This window comes from Nannobrachium achirus (genome assembly GCF_963921795.1).
Source record: "Nannobrachium achirus genome assembly, chromosome: 7".
Taxonomy (NCBI): domain Eukaryota; kingdom Metazoa; phylum Chordata; class Actinopteri; order Myctophiformes; family Myctophidae; genus Nannobrachium; species Nannobrachium achirus.
In genome coordinates, this window is record NC_137816.1 from 37,855,008 (window position 1) to 37,872,691 (window position 17,684).

The 17,684-nt window shown below is 38.8% G+C and overlaps 2 protein-coding genes across 2 annotated transcripts; both read right to left on the reverse strand.

Moving 5' to 3' along the window:
- Positions 1 to 1,778: 1,778 nt before the first annotated feature.
- rplp2b (ribosomal protein, large P2 b) lies at positions 1,779 to 6,352 on the reverse strand. The gene is made up of 5 exons (XM_080729800.1): positions 6,312 to 6,352; positions 4,548 to 4,671; positions 3,543 to 3,591; positions 2,327 to 2,425; positions 1,779 to 1,899 (listed from the first exon to the last, which is right to left on the reverse strand). The coding sequence occupies exons 2-5, from the start codon at positions 4,668 to 4,670 to the stop codon at positions 1,820 to 1,822; spliced, it is 351 nt and encodes a 116-aa protein (XP_080585926.1). The 5' UTR covers position 4,671; positions 6,312 to 6,352; the 3' UTR covers positions 1,779 to 1,819.
- A 1,899-nt stretch (positions 6,353 to 8,251) lies between these two features.
- lin7c (lin-7 homolog C (C. elegans)) lies at positions 8,252 to 16,166 on the reverse strand. Its single transcript, XM_080730649.1, has 5 exons — positions 15,971 to 16,166; positions 14,593 to 14,711; positions 14,373 to 14,444; positions 13,874 to 14,083; positions 8,252 to 12,712 (listed from the first exon to the last, which is right to left on the reverse strand). Exons 1-5 carry the CDS (start codon positions 16,005 to 16,007, stop codon positions 12,545 to 12,547), a joined length of 606 nt encoding a protein of 201 aa, XP_080586775.1. The 5' UTR covers positions 16,008 to 16,166; the 3' UTR covers positions 8,252 to 12,544.
- Between the last annotated feature and the right edge of the window lie 1,518 nt (positions 16,167 to 17,684).

Sequence of the window (17,684 nt, forward strand, 5' to 3'; positions counted from 1 at the left end):
TGTACCATACAAAATTATTTTATTTTCTGAATAAAGTTTTTTATTTGTATTTTTTTGTTCTGTAAAGCGACTTTGGGTACCTAGAAAAGTGCTATATAAATCTGATGTATTATTATTATTATTAAAAGGGATCCAACATCTAACGACATTACAATTAAGGCACTGTGCTAAATGATCAAGCCAGGAACTAGATTACTCTCAAGTAAAGCTTTAGAATTGAGCTTCAAGTTGAGGCTGTTGGCTGGCCATAAGCTTGGTTATAACTGGTTTAAGATTAATATATCGATTGTGAAGTGAATAATGTATTGAATGAAGTATATATAATAAACCGTAGGCTGTAGGTCAAATTATGAAGAAATACATGTGTGTTGAATTAAGTATATTGTGTACTATTGTATGTATGTTTATATAAATATGTAGGAATAGGACACCAGAAGAATAGATTGTGCCACTGGTAACAGCTGGGATCCTTTAAAAAATAACATATTAGATTACCAGCTGGGATATTATTTGTAACATTCAATCATCTGATTGTTTTAAAGTTATACCATGTAACTTTTTTTATAAAACAAATCTTAAAATGGTCCTAGCTGTTAAATCGCTAAAGTTTTAGAACCCCCACTCCGTTATTTTCAGCTTCTAAAGCCTTCTCTTTATATGTTTTCTATGATCCCTGCCCGGGACCGGTTTTCGCGGAAAAATTACGTCATCACACTACCGGCCAATCACAGTGAGGGTTATACACTGCCGGCCAATCACAGCGCAGAACATACACTGCCGGGCTCTTTGGTGGGTTTAGGAAACACGCCTTCAGGAAGTACACTGCAGTGTTTACACTGGAGGTAACCTCGCATCACCAGGCTTTCCGCTGGGGGAAAGCCTGGTCTTCGTTTACTAAACGGGCCGTTTGATCCGGTCGGGAGCGGAAGATCTCCTACGTTTTTCTGTAGTCCAAAACGGACTACACTTTGGCCGGAAACAACGACCGGAAACAGTTTCAACCCGGTAAGCGCATGCGCAAGTAGTTAGCGCATGCGCAAGTACGGGTTAAAACCTTGAAAACGAAAAAGGGTTAGGCATATGGTGTACAGTGCTCCCTGCTGACCACATCCGTGAATTACATCTTTCCAATCAAATTAGATTGACAATCAGGGAGTTTCAAATCAAATTACTATAACATCTGCGTTTTGCGCCCATTATAAACTAAAAAGCTACATTCCTCATTGAAATTTGTTTTAATCCTTGAACTACACATTACCACAAAAACAATCACCAGGGAGTTTAAAATGGGAAAAGGGCACACTTAGTTTGCCTAACCAGACCTTCCTCGATTGGCCTACTGCTTTAGATACACATGGCTGAATTTGATTTTTAGCATTTTATTCAATCACATTTGTTAATCTGGATACAATGAATGCACACAGGCAATAACGCCTGGCATAGCACAGAATACAGTAGGTTAGACTACATAATTAACTCAAAATCCAAGAGTTGAGCAGAGTACACACTAATTTAGTCGGGCAGTTAAAACTGTCCACCCAAATATTTTAAAGTCACACATCCAATCTGTATTACATTTTGACCATTATATATACCTCCTATATGAATTGGTTTTAATTCAAATGTAGACACCAGGGCCATCTTCACAAAACAAATGCACCTCCAATTATGTCTATTCTTTCTCTTAAATTGGAATTTTTTATAAGCATTAATTCGGTAGTCTCAGCAGACTTTTTCAGAATTGTCACACAATTCTGAAAATCAATTAAGCAACAAGGTTGGTTTTATATAAATCTTTATTTGTCCTGTTTTGACATTTTTAGTCAAACAAGCCAAATCCCATGTCATCATCTGAACCCTCCTCCTCAGACTCTTTCTTCTCTTCCTTCTTCTCTTCAGCTGTAAAACATGTTTGACATCAACATCAACTCAACGTGTTTTTCATTTTATAACATTAAAGGTGGTTGCACACTGCACTGCGTGTTTTCGTTGCGTTTTGGAAATCCGAAAGCCTTAGGCCAGGGGGAGAGAGAGGAAAGAGAGAGAGCAAGGGACTCAGGGCGACAGCTGCGAAAATCGGGAAAAATCAACCCTGGTCCGAAAATAAATACGAAACGGGCAGCAGTGTGCAAACGTGATTGACATAACGTGAGGTTGATTTTTTTATTCACCCACTCCGAAATTCACTCCGATATTTGGCCCAAAAAACACAGCAGTGTGCAAAGACCTTTAGACTATTGATAAAGTATTAGCCAAGGTGAAGCAAGTTATTGTGTACCAAGTGTCAATGACGAATGACGTGCTAAAGTCAAAAGGAAATGCTCACCTGCTGCAGCGGGGGCGGCAGCAGCACCTCCACCTGCTGCTGCAGAGCTGGCAACTGCTACAGCGCCACCTGCTGGCATGCTGGCCAGCTTACCATAACCTGAGGGGGGAAGGGCATTGCCAGATGTAAACAACAATCCTTTTAAAATCCATTTACAAGGAATTTCACTTAGTTGTATTTTACACACAAGACTTTACACTGGTACATTACTACAACTACAAAGAAAAAGATATCTATGGTAAATTAAAAGAAACGTAGGCCAATTACAAGAATGTACGTGATTTAATTCAATACCATTAATTTAAACTTTAATTGGTTACAATTATTTAATAAGGAAAGTAACAGATTTGTAAGCCGAGCTTGTAGATGCCATTTTCGTTCACCAAGATTGTAAAATGACGTGAGGGCGATGAAAAAGAATGCCTTCTAGAGCCTACACGTTGCAAAATGTTTTGAGCTTGTGGATCTGCTACTTTTTCCTGCTTTTGTGTGGACACTTTAGTATGATCAAGGGCATTAATTTACAGGGGGGACAAAACAATATATAGCAACAACTAAAACCACACAGGTGTTCCCAGCTTGAAAGTGTAACAGGTCTAACTGGGTTAATAAACTAATTTCACTCATTTAGTTGATTATAACAAATAACAATAATAAATTAATGTCAGGCTAAATTTTTTTTCCAATCATCAATGTCAAATTTAAAACATTTGCCAGCATTAATTATTTATTATTATTTTACGATTTTTGTAACCCATTTTTTCCACCCAGTGCCAATTGCCTAAGCTGTAATCCTGGGTTCTGCTCTTCCCTCTGCCACGCCTGGGGAGCCCTGGCTGGACAGGGGGTAGGAATTATAAAAACCAGGACTACTGCATGTCTTTGTGAGGGTACAACCCTAGGAGACACAGGGAGAACATGCAAACTCCACACAGAAAGGCCCTTTCGCCAATTCCACCTAGGGTGTGGGCACTGATGACGTGGAGGAGGAAACACGCCCCCAGTGCCCACAGCGTCCCCCGGCCGTAATCAAACCCAGGACCTTCTAGAGGCGACAGCGCTACCCACTGCGCCACCGTGCCCCCTAATCATTTAATAGGCCACTAGTTTACACAGCAGAGACATGAGTAAGACAGTTGCTTTGAAATACAAAATACGTGGCAACATATGAACTATTAAAATTAAGGTTGCATAACTGTTAACAGACATTCATTACCTTGGGCAATCACCTCATCCACATTTTTTCCATGGAGTTCAGAGATGACCTGTTGTGCAAGAGAGCATATTAAATGTTAATATAATAATAACAGAAAAAATTAAATGCCACCTTCTAGAAACCCGGAACTACAGTTATTCACAGAGCATTCACCTTGAACATCTAAGTTTAACAATACAGGTTGTTCAGTCAAAAAGGTTCTGCTTAAACAGTGGTTCTTTACCTGTGGGTCGGGTCCCCCAGGGGGGGGTCCCCCAAATTATTTCAGGGGGTCCCCAGATGATTAATTTAATGTGCAACAATGTTTTCCTCACTCACTCAACAGTAAAACAAACCAACATAAAGTTAAAGTGTATCTACCAGGGCTTGTACCCCTCCAACAAATGACAGGCCCTGACGCCACAGTGGCCTTAATGCCCACAGCTGACTGTACCACTTTCTCCATCCAGTGACTTGACCCTGATTGGAGCAGGGCTGAGCATGGATCAGATTGTAAATACCATAATTTACTCACTGCAGATAGTCTACATCAAATTTAAAATCATCCTTAACCCTCAATTCCAGTTAATTTCAATGGATTTCATGACCTTCCTGCCCTGGCATTTGGCCTTTGTGCACTCAAAAAATGGACAACACCAAAGGCCAAGTGCCCTTGACCCTAAAATGATGAAATCCAGGCCTGGTATCTACGGTATCTGCACATTTCTAACGTGACAATTTAATACCTCTACGATCTACAACGCGAGGCGTTGTGAGCATGTAGATCTGCTATTTTCACAATAGAACCGTGTTATATAAAATGTAATTCCTCAACTCTTAGTGCTCATCAGGGTGGGGGACGGGGTCCCCAGTTCATATATGATTAGTTTTGGGGCCACGGCCTGAAAAGGTTGAGAACCACTGTGCTAAAAGGATAACACAAAAAGACCCAGGAGCTTGTTTCCACTGTGGTCTAAAGCAGTTGTATTATATTGTCAAAGGCAACACGTTTGAAATGTGTCATACCTTCTCCATGCGTGTTTCGTCAGCCTCAATGCCGACACTTTCCAGGATTTTTTTAATGTCCTTGGCACTTGGGGCAGTGTTTCCTCCCAGGGAGGAAAGAAGGTAAGCAGCAACGTAACGCATCCTAAGGAGCAGAAATGGTCAAACAGTCAAATTAAAACACATTACTTCAGGGGTCTTCAACAGCGGGTCCAGGACCCCTAAGGAGTCTTCAGAGTTACTACAGGGGGCCGCCAAATCCTTGTGTGATAGGACAATTCTTTTAAATTAACAACTTGAACCCTCGCATCCCTATTCCGAGAAGAACTTTAGCCAAAAACAGCAGATCTACAAGCTCTCAACGCCTCGCGCTGTGAGGCGTTGAGAGCTTGTAGATCAGCTACTTTTGGCAAATAGGTTTGGTGTAGAGACAGACCAAGTACATAGTGAAAGGTTAAGTTTACAAAATATCGACGATTTAAGTGGATAAATGTCTGAAAATACACATTAGACTGATGACAGCTGTCAAACACTATGAATCCATCTATGAAAATCTGCATCACACGTTACAATATGTAATGCTTCATCTCTCAGCTAAGGGGTCCTTGGCCTGAAAACGTTGACGCTGCACTTGTTTAACACACAATTAACACATTACATAATGACCACTGTCTTCAGTCTGCATTTAATAATGTTTAATGTATGTAAATACATTTCAGTTCAGGCAAATGAAACCCTGGGCCTGCCATATTATGATCTATACATATTTTGTGCTTCAAACCACGCTATAATAAACATGAATGTATTGTTGCAGCTGATTTGACATCAATGGGTTACATTTTGCAGTCAAATGTGATAGCTATATACCTACATCAAATTAAGATTTGAGACTTGAGTGTGCCAGAAGGATTGATAAATTAAACTGATTTATACGAGTTGAAGTTACTGGCAGCTAGCAGGTTGAACACAGTGTCCGATGTGTAAATCGTAGCAATGCGACAAGACATTAATGTCATTTGTAAGGGAAAAAACGGATGGTATGACAATATACATAACAATACAACCACGGACGCAGGAACTTGTAAGAATGTAGACCAGGGGTTTTCAACAGGGGTCCTCAGAGTTACTACAGGGGTCCTCAAAATCTTTGTGAGAGAAACTTGTTTTTTCCCCTCTTTTTTTATATTAACCCCTTGAACATAACTTTAGACAAAAGTAGCAGATCTACAAGCTCACAATGCCTCGCAAAGAGCTTTGGAGGGGGGAAAGAGCAGACAGTGAAGGGTCAAGTTTAGTATTGACGGTTCAAAATTGGTTAAATATCTGAAAACCCACATTAACATGAATCCAAATGATGAGTGTGCTGTCAAACAATGAAACTATATGGAATCTATGATAAGGTTGTGTGGGTCCCTGCTTCATCTCTCTCTCAACTAAGGGGTCCTTCCTTGGCATGAAAACGTTGAAGACCCCTGATGTAAACTAATTATTCATTGTCGCCGATTTTCAAATCGATGCAATGACGAATCCATCTCATATTATAAATGATCGTTTTCCATGTTCCAATCCCCACCATGTGGCGGCTGTACGATCCGCGGCACATCAACGCTAACCAGCTAATGCTAGCATGTTACGCGCTGCGCGGATAACAAGTTAAATATGTCCCTAAGGTCCGAGTCTTTTGACGTGAATCTTTAGAGTGAGATGTTATTCATCGATAAGGCGTCGTTCTGGGTTTATTTGACACTCGTATATCTAATTATAACACTTTATTAAGACACTCACTTGAGCTGAGAAGGCGAACGCGTGTACTCGACGAGATTGACACAGGCAGAAAGGAAGTGACGTAGCTGGCTGGAAACGGATGTAGCAGCAGCAGCCCAGGAGCAGAGAGAAATAAAGAAAGAAAATACAATAAATGAATACAATGTAGAAAATAAACGTAATTGTAGAAAAGGAAAGAGAAAAAGAAAATACAATAAATTAATAGGCTACAATGTAGAAAGAAAAAACATCGTAATAGTTGTACTGCACAAAAATGCAAAAAGAAAAAAAAGGCATAGGTCTATTTTGAACGTCTCACTATTTTGGGACAGTGCCACTTTAGTTTGAAAGAAAGATACGAATTTTATGTAATGCTTAATGTTTTATGTGTTGATCAGTCACACTTCTTGTTGTCACTGTTAGTGACATCGTTTTTGGCTGCAAAGTTTTCCGACTGTCGTATGTTGATATTGTTTTGCATGTATGAATTGTGTGAATTAAGTACAAAGGGACAATGCAAACAAGCCTAACAGCTTTCTTGTGGTCTTTATCTTTTTAGTTGACCTTGTATCTCCGCCCCCAGTGAACTGTACTGTCCTGTACCTTTCCTATACAAACTTCTAATAAAGTATTCTATCAATAAATCAATCGGCAAGTAAGCCTTTTCAGTATGACAGTGTAATTTACTTTGTGTAGGCTTAGTCCACTCCTAATGCACTAACTAATGTGTATCGTTACACATATAGCTTATTAAACCAGTCTATGATAACAAGGTAATTTATCAGCATCTTGTGGCTTAGCTCTTCACATTCTGACATAGCATAGTCAAGTGCCTAAAGGTACATTATGTCACACTGCAGTCTTGTAGCACGATTCCTATCCTTCTCGGCAGCCAGTATATCACCTGGTTCTGCAGTTCCTCTCACAGCATGCCACGACCTATGCATCTTTTCTATGGTCTCTAGTAGGGGGCCATTATGAGGATGATGTCCCCTTTGTCTTTGGCCCCTCCACTTGACCTCTGCAGCTTTTAAACACTACGTGTGTGTGTGTGGGTGTGTGTGTGTGTGTGTGTGTGTGTGTGTGTGTGTTTCACAGTAAAGAAGGATGGATGTACTGATACTGGTGCACCTGCTCCTGCTGCTGCTCTGGCTCCTGGTCTAGTCCCAGCTCCAGGATGCTGTGCTTGTTGTGAAACGCCATCCATTCTGCTTGTCAGATAGTGAACAATTCCCATGCAAGACGGATACGATTAACTGTGGCCAAACTTTGGAAAAAAGATGGCAGCGATGTGAGCCACAGTTCTCATCTATCTCTGCCTGGGCAGCAACTCCACAGCATTGTTTAGCCATCTGCTTCTGGTGGGAATATATAAAGCACCCGACTTGAATGTCAAGACGGCCAGGCAGGGCCACGGTATGTGACAAGGTTATAAGTTAACCAACCCCTCCATCAGCAATAATTAACTTTTAAGGGTGCCTTCACTGTGCTCATACATAGTTGTAAAAGTGTCCCCACACCTGCAAAACAATTTCAGAAGTTGTTTTCAGAGGCTTTAAATTCTTAGTCCTTCCACTTCAAAGTGGGTGCACATCATTGGGCACAATTTACCTCTATTTTAATGGCATGCCAAAAGTGTTTAAAGAAAGCAACCAGCAGCATGAGTGCCACATGTCCTTGAAGTGGAAAGGCAACCAAAATGCAAGCAAGGTTGACACAACATCCAGAAAATAGTAAACTACTGAGAAGTCTTCAGAGGCTACTGTATACTACTCACGTTTCTATTGCTGGTTGTAAAAGTTGAGATATTTAAGCATAATTTTACACCAATGCAGATCTCCTGTGGCATGGAGACAAACCCATTGCTCCACTAGACTCAAGTGCTTGTTCCTTTAAAAGCAGACACTAAGTTAGGAAGACAAACAAGATGCATAGTCAATAAACACATTTATTTTGTGCAGCCTTCATCCCCAATTTCTTTTATCCATGTGACACCACTACAGTGCTGTACATTCCACATTAATGTGATAGTAAATTGGACAACATAAACTAAGAACAAAATACAACACAGTTTACACATAATCCGAAACAAGCAGGAAAACATTCAATATTTTATAAAAATCTCACCAATGTTGCAAGGTTGGTATTGGTACTCAGAAGGGGGGAAAAGGGCTTATAACATGAAGTATCTCAAAATAGAAGCTGTGATCTACAGTATGCCTGTTCGCTTCCTTAAAAAGGAAGGTGTTGGACCACCTAACCAGTGATGCTAGATCACAGCAGCATCAATTCTGAGAGGCGTTATGGCCCTAGAACACAGTCAAGTGGGAGCACCAATTCTTATGAAAATCACTTATAAAAAAGGGAGAGAATTATCAAAAGAAAACTATTATAAAAATATTCTATTGACCATAACAATATATAAACAAGAATAACTGGTAGAAACCTGATCAAATTTCATCATGGATTAAGTCAGCAAATACAGTTAACATTCTGAGGATAGTAAGGCTAACTAACCCAATATAACAGGTTATGGCTAGTTGACTTATTTTGTGACTGTAAAGTGTTGTATATTTAATATCTAACTGGGAAATCCAAGGGATTATACCACCGGTTATATTTCAGATATTTTGAGAATTGGATAATTAAAGGGGTTTTCATTTAAATATCACTTCCTACTATGAAAAGTTCAAGCAAAAAATACCCCTATGCCATTGTGAATGTAATAATAGTTTACATTTCAAGCACTTTCTCTGATCTGTATTCACATTATCTACATTTGCATGAAGACCAATAATCCAATATCCATACAGTTCATAGCTAAGTTCATTATGAAAGTTATTATTGCAACAAGATCTTGTATAAATATCTATACTAGTTAGTACCTGAATTAGCCACAAACCAGGCCATCTTTTGAATTCGTTAAATTTAAGATTATACATTTCAAATGCCCCATCATATTTCCAAAATGTTAAAATGAGTATTCCTTTAAACATTGAACTGAACAAGAGGTTGATGTCCCAAATAACTCCCTACAGGAAAAAGTAAAATGTGATGTTTAATCTGCATCTGCACCATTAAAGCTCATTAAGTGACCTTGCATAGATGCCCGATTTACCACCTCTCAGATATTGTCTCTTTAGTGATTATGCAAATTCAGGTACCAGGTACCAACAGAGCATGCATTCCAAAATGCAATGTGCCAATGTATACTGTCAGTCCTAATGTCACTTTTCTCACAAATATTACTTTCTTGACACATTTACAAACTGAGAAATAAATGTTATGTACAATGAGATTTTCAGGTACTGTAACTGGGCAGTGAAATGGGAGTTTTAAGAGTGCAGAATGCCACAGAACCATTTTAGCCCGATTGCAGTCAGTGATTTCAAAAGCAAAATACAAAAATGCTGCGAATTCAACCTGACAATAAATTAAAGGGATAATTCATGTTTAGGCTCATTTTAACGATAGGCTTTTGTGAACACCCCAAACAGTTTTTAATTTGCTTGATTCAGTATTTAGATATTTTATATTCATTTTATCAGACGCACCTCCTTCCTATGCAAACCCATTGTAACTTCAAACTCTATTTTAACCATGTTAGATTCATTGAAAACACGTCCTTGGTTCTTGTGACATAATTATTGTCCTATTATGTGAGGAGCCAGTTTTCTCAATTCGCAACTCATCTGTAGGCAGTAAATGATAAATAGGATGCAGAGGTTAGTTTAACAGACAATTAATTGAAGACAGCAATATCCTTATGGAGCACATACAAGTAGTGCAGTAAATGTTCAAAATATACATCTTCTATAATGGTTAATTAAGTAAGATAATTTACAATCCACTAACCATTGTATAAAATCATACTCAACAATTCAACATTTACCAGAAGACATGGTCACATGTTAAACAAGTTATTAAAGTTGCTTCCCAAAATAACTGATCTTCAAATAAATGGTGAAGTAAGGTGGAAGGTTGAAGTGGCTTATTGTCGGCAGCAGCTAAGCAACGAGGTGGTCTATCCCTTTACACAGTGCTAGACCAGGGAGATGGATTGCTGAGGAGGAGCAGCACTGCCACACCGATCGTCAGTTACCACTACTTACTGAAAATAATAGATTTTCCATATTATTATCAGCCGGGGTGGTCGGTCGGTCGGTAAAGCACTCGTCTTTGAATTGAACTCAGTGTATGAGTAGTATGGCTTGGGCGACTACTTGAACTCAGTGTATGAGTAGTATGGCTTGGGCGACTAAAACGTGGCATAAGTACTGTGAGCCTAAGATCTTAGCAGATCCATCTCCCTGGTAGACCAGACGTGACAATAAAACCTCTTGTATTCAACCTGCCCCGTCCCTGCTTCTCCTGAATTTGGGTCCTGCAGCAGATCAGGATCCAAGATCAATTATTCGAACAACAAAATATAGTGCGAGGAAATTGATAGATTTACTTGAAATTGACACCTATTTAAAAAAAAAAGAAGAAACGTCAAAGACAAAGATATTTACATCATGTAACTGTAATTTAGCCTGTTATTTTCTTCACAGGAGTATTACCATAATGTGTGTGTGTGTGTGTGTGTGTGTGTGCGCGCGTGCGTGCATCAGTTAACCATTAATTACTTATTTGCATTCCACATAAGCTAGCACTTGTTTGTAAGCTACGGTAACTCTTGGTAGCAATGTGCCAGTACTGAAAATGTATGTGGAAAATGCAAATCATGCTAAAAAGCTGGTTTCAGCATCACTGATGGACTAAAGGTGTTCTTTAATATCAGATAATGGTCAGAAGAAAAAACAAAAAGGAAAGAAAAACTGTCACTGAAAATGTCATGGCATCCCTAACATAAAATTTTATTTGGTATTAAATTGATTCCCATTTAGGCCTAGTGTTTCAGGCTTTTTTATATTTTTAAATCAGTGGTTCTCAAAGTAGGGTCTGGGGACCCAGGGGTCATTGAGGGGGTTCCAGGGGGTCCCCAGTAAAATAGATTGGGGACCTCAATACATAGACTATAAATTTGGGGATCCTTGACATGAAAGTTTCAATGGTTTAAATTAACATCAATTGTCCAGTGTGGTAGGAAATTATTGCATGCATGCCCCAGTGGCCATCACATCAGATACCACATTCTAATGCCTGTGTAGACAAATCATTATTGTTCATTGAAGCTTCTACTTTCAAACATACGGCTATCTCTGATGAAGTGAAGATGTCACCAAGGCTATGTTCAGACTGGCAGCTTAAATCCAATTTGTGGCCTTCCCAGATTGACAATCAGATTGGTTTTATCAAGTCAACACCACTACACATGGAAACTGTAGTTTCAATAATCAGATTTCAACGTTCAATTTCCTAGGCGGCTTAAAATGTAACTCGAAACATATTTCTGAAGCTGTGTCTCAGTCTGGACACTCGGGCACTGACGATTTACACTATCATAAGAAGGTGGTCTCGTTGAAAACAGCCAAACACTGCAATGTGATCTTGTAGCTCTGGCATTTTCACAGAGCGACACCATCGTACAAAGACAGAGTATAATGAAGTATTACTCATGCCTAGGTTGTTACCACAGCAACCAATGCAGATATGTCGACGATGTCTGAATACACAAATCCCATCTGATCACTTGCAAATAACAGTGTGGACAGTCAGTCCTAAAGATCACATTTCTAATCGATTTGCCTGCAGTCTGAACAAAGCCTAGTCTTCCCTATTAACAAATCGGTCTGATTCGTAAAAAAAAGAAGAAAAAAACACCTTTGATCTGTTATACTTAATAAAAGGTCACACATGATAATCATACATTATTTACTAAATATTTATATGTCAAATCTTTAAAAATAACATACATTAACATTAAACAAGGACTGTGAAGAACAGAATCTGAATCAAAAAATGTGTTTTGCCCTGAGGCACTTTGTAGCAACTGTACAAAAAAAAGAACTAAATAAACTTCAACATAAGGAACCTTTGTAGTTTGAATTAAATAAACCAACATCTTAATTTTAAAATGCATATGGTCTAAAAATGACAAACTGCATTTAAAATTATGATCAGTTTAGTGTTCAGCACAGTGTCAAGTACAATAACAATAGTGGATTATAAAACTCTACAGGAAAAAAAATATTAACATGTGACTACAAACCAAACTCGGTTCAGTATCGTCGTCATTACAGGAGGTTAAGTGGGGGACCAGGACAGAAGAGACAGATAAAGGAATTGGGCAGTCATTTTGAGGAAAAAGACTACTGGGGATAGTTGTTCTGTTGCCGGCGCTTTGCAGACCTCATTTTCTCAAAACGTGACTCCATTTCCTCTAGGACTTTAGGGGTGTACCTTACTACCAGCTTGACTGTGCCCTGAGCTGCCTTGAGGAGTTCCACAGCTTTCTCATGATGCTCCCCTTCCACACTCTGTAGAAAGCAAGAGCAAGGTATGAGAGTGTGTGTGTGTGTGTGTGTGTGTGAGGAGAGAGATGCAATATCAAATATTTCAAAGATTCTTACAACAGTATAGACATTTTGAAATTCAAATTTTAATTAAAAAATGTGTTGTAAAACGTTCACATACAGAGGATGTTGAGAGAACCAAAACGGTTATGTGTGAGCTCAACTGCAGTGGCAATCGCTTGACTGATAATGTATAAATTTCTTCTGAATCATTTACCTTTTTCTCCCAATTCAATTGCGAGAAAAAGTCCATGTCACTGCTGACTAGGGCTGGGCAATTAACCCAAAATATTGGTTTATAATTTACCTCTGCTTGGGTTTCTTTTTTTTTGTAATGTTATGTTTGTTATGTTATGTTTTGTTTGATAATTTTTTGTTTTGAGTCATGTATGCCTATTCACAGCTTGTTATGTCATGTGTGATAAAAGGAAAGTAAATTGTATACTGGACTGATATAAAACAATGGAAAATAAATATAATAACAAAATGTATACAATGTAAACATGTGATGAATTGCTGAATGAAGGGCAATAAAGAAGTTCAAAATTGTTTAACCTATTTAATTATTCAGGTGACAACCATTATAACATAATCGTCTAATCGAAATTAATCGTAATTATTTTGTCATGATCTTCATAATCGTTAACATGTTGAAAAATGTTCATACATTTTCAAAAATAGTGGAAATAGCAGATCTGCAAGCTCACAACGTGTTGCGAGCTTGTAGATCGGCTATTTCCAACTATCAATGTCCTTTTTAAAGTATAAGTTGTCAAATATGTCAGTCATTTATTTGTATATTTAGGTTATGTGTCATTTCTGCCATTTGCAACTTCAAAGCCTACAAGCCAAACATAAATGTAATTGTCAACAACAAAAACACAATTAAATTGTTAATCGCAATGTAAAATGTCATAATCGTGACAGCCCTATCTGTACTGATATTTTAAATGTATTTTGCATTTTGTTCTATGATTTCTGAACTTTTTGATATCAGTATTCTATGTGATATCAGTCCTATTATGATGAGAAACAAATCAAATGAGAGCCATCTCTTGGCACATGCTGTGGATCATTTCATTGTGTTAAGCTGAAGCATCCAACAACAATTTGATATGAACATACCACTCCATTGACAGAAAGAAGCTGATCGCCTCTCTTGAGGCCCCCGTGGCGGTCAGCAATGCCCCCTGGGATGATCCTTGAGATGTAAATAGGAGAGTTTTGTTCTTTTCCACCCATTATGTTAAATCCAAGGCCTTCCTCCGTCTTGGGTAGCTCCACAACACGAGGGTGTGAGTGTCCCTCACTTGCTGCGAAAGCTGCAACAGTAGCCTAAAAAGAGAATGAATGTTGTCAATACACAAACGAGACCCCAAAAAATCAGGTGTTTCTTTTACTGAAATTATTTTTGGAGCGACATGTTGCACATCACTTTTTAGACCAAGCATAGGTTATGTTTGTAAGTGTTTATGCTGGTTAACTGGACATAATTATCAGAAACAATAGAGGCCTAAAAAAACATGAGCTGATGTATAATTATATTAAATTTGTTTTATAAAATTGCTCAAGTATGTTGTACAGTATTTAGCTCTAGTATGTCTTGTGTTCAGTTTGAGTCTACCTTGGCTGTGGCATTGGCCCTGACCTCAGGACTGCTGTTGATGTCCACTGTTTCATACACATGTTCATACACCTAAGAGACATTGAATGTATCCAAGAGGGAAAATGTTACTCTACAAAAAAGAAAACAGGTTTACAAAAAGAACATCGGTTTGTAAACATTGCATTTTTTTTATATTCATAAAGGCAGTTTAAGAGTGTGGAGAAAAGAAATTACTGACTTCTCGGACAGCATTACAGAACTCGCTCTGCAGAACCCTTTGCAGTGCCTGCAACTTCTGAGGAGGCACTTCTCCTGTCCTCTGGAGCTTGTCAAGAAGTTCAATAGCACGAGAAATATCTGTAGAAACAAAGAAGAACCATCATCACAGATCTTCCAAACAACACTGCAGGTGTGTTAGCATTCGTGAGACCAGTTCAAACATTTAGGATATGGAGGAAAGTGGCAAAACTAGGGGTGTAAAATAAATCTTGGACCACGACTCGATCATGATTCTTTGATGCATCTTTTCATGCAGTTTTAGATTACTTTAGTCTAAAAGTAACTATACTATAACTATATACCAAGCTTCATGTTCTTCTCAACACATTTATTTTCAAGTGACATATTTGGTAAGCATAATTTTATTACAGTTGAATCGCCACCTTAAGATCGACGTTGTGGACTTGTGTAGTATATTTAGATTATTGCAGAGATAGGATGCTTACATTGATTCAACATATGACACTTTTCATAGAGGTTGAAATCAATTGGAACTGTGGCTGACTGAGCGTAATATGATAATTGTACAAAGACACTCTGGGGAACAACAGGATCCCATGATGACAATGCATTCTTATAAAAGTACAACCCTTAACAATTAAAATTGTATTCGCAAGCTTGGACTCAGCGGTCTAATGCAGTGGATCTCAATGTGGGGTCCCGGTACCCCCAGAGGTGCCAGGGACCCCCCATATAAACAATAGTTAGTATTCAACAATACAAGGACAGGTATACAACTGTCTAGGCCTAAAGATGATGTGTTCACTGTTAACTCTGTAGTCTGTACCCATATATCAGTAAATGACATTCTGACAGACCATCTAATCATGTCTAAATGTTCTTAGATTTGGGGCCTAGCTAATGAATACAAATATCTTCTAAAGCATCACAAATTAGGGGTCCTTGACATTAAAAAAAAATGTTGAGAATCACTGGGTCTTGAACTTCATTTTTGTACATTTTAATCAATAGCAATAAACCATATTCTTCGCACAACAAATCGCTATTTTTGAAGAAGAAAATAACATTTGCCCAAAGTAACTAGTCCAGGGTTAACCTGTCCATTGTAGCTGCTGCTAACCATCAAACCAACATCCAAGAGAAATCCTGCTCTTGTAACCTTACATCACGCACCGTTTACATCATCCCTGGTTGTCCACAACATAAACCAAGTTGAAGCAAAAACCAAAGATTGCATAATACACAACTGGTTGAATAATAAGCATAAAAACAACAATGGCTAACCCCCAACTCGCCTATGCTAAGCTAACGTCTGCAACTTCTGGACAATAACAATGAAATGTAAGCCAGCGATAGCCATAGCTTGTTGACGTTACCTCTCTCCAACCGGACAGGTTCGCCGAGTGACGCCATTCTTTGACCGTGAAGGCAGTGTGGACGTTGGACAAAGGTTGCGTTATTATGAAACAAGTATATTATGTGAGTATAAAAGCTTTACTTGGGCGTCAACCATAGGCGTCAATGACCGGAATCTGATTAGCTTGCTAGCTGCTCTCCAGAATCATGATGGATGGTGCGTTCGCGTAAGCCTCGTAAAGTGGTACATTACCCCCCGGCTCCACCGGGCGCGTCGAGCGTCGCGTCAACGTCAACGCTGGGAACGCTCCCGTTTTAATCAATGAAGGGTGCTCCACTGCCGACGTCAACGTCCGCGTCGGACGCTCAAATTCGCCCCGGTTCATTTTTTGACGCCGTCCGACGCCGGCACGACGCCGTCATTTTGGTGGAGCCCTAGCCTTACTACACTAGTACACTTTGGATTCTTCACTTTTACAGTTACTGGACGCTATTATGGAATCCGTAGGAGACGGTGGGGGAAGGAGCGCTTCTCCAGCCAATCACAAGCCGCGCCTTCTAATTTATTCAATCCCGTCTCCTACGGATTCCATTATCTCTTACTGGACGGTAAAAAAGAAAAAAAAAGGGACGGTCTATACTGCCCTCCACCGGGCGGGAGTGTATATAAAGCTGTGGCTCTCAGATTATTATTATTATTTTATTTATTAGTTTTTTCTCCAAGGACCCCGAGCCCGAGGCCCATACCAGACTCAAGCAATGGTGGAAAAAGTATCAATTCAAAATGTACATCAAAAGTAGACTACTTATTATGCAGAATGTCCCATTTCATGTATGCATCTATTGAAAATAGCAGCTCTACAATGCGTTGCATTGTGAGCTTGTAGATCGGCCAATATATATAGAGGGCTGAAGTGGTTAATGTTAGTTTTGTAATAATAATCTACACAAAGTAACCAGTAAACTAAAGTTTTCAAATAATTGTAGTGGAGTAAAAGTTGTATATTTGCCTGAGATGTAGTGGAGTAGTCCGAGTAGAAGTAAAAGTACTGAAAATGTAAAATACTTCAGTAAAGTAATACCTTAAAATTGTACTTTAGTAGACAGTACTTTAGTAAATGTACTTCGAGTTCGAGAACCACTGTTTTAGAGTCATAAATAGCTCAAAATTATTCTGCTGGAAGACTTTACAATGTGTCACACAAGCTGCCTCCCACACGCGTATTAAGCTATAAATACAAACTATAAAGAAAAGGCAACTTTTAGGGATTCTGTCATCCCACAGCCTTTGGAAAGTCTAAACATTTGACTCCAGTCAAGTTCATGGTCATCAGAAGTGTTGGGGACTTGGGCCCTGACAGAAATCCATTCTCAGCCGTTATACTGAATATATTTCTTTGCTGTATCTTTCTTTAATATGCAAGCCCTGTTTGTTCAAACATGGTTTTTGTTTCTACATTTTGCGTTTCCCTTACATTTTGGATTGTTACATAGATTTACACAGCTGTAATGTTAAAGCAATAATTAATGTATACGTTTCCAATGATTTGAAAGATCATAAGGAAGAGAAGTACATATAAAGTGACATGATAAGGAAGCTATCTTTTTTCCAAGTTAGAGCACTATTAGAAAAGTCAATTATGGATGGTGTAGGGATATGCCCAATTTAAAGTTTCCTGTGCAACTGAGCACAGAGTATTCTGGACCACATTTTTATTCAGACTAGGTGAATAA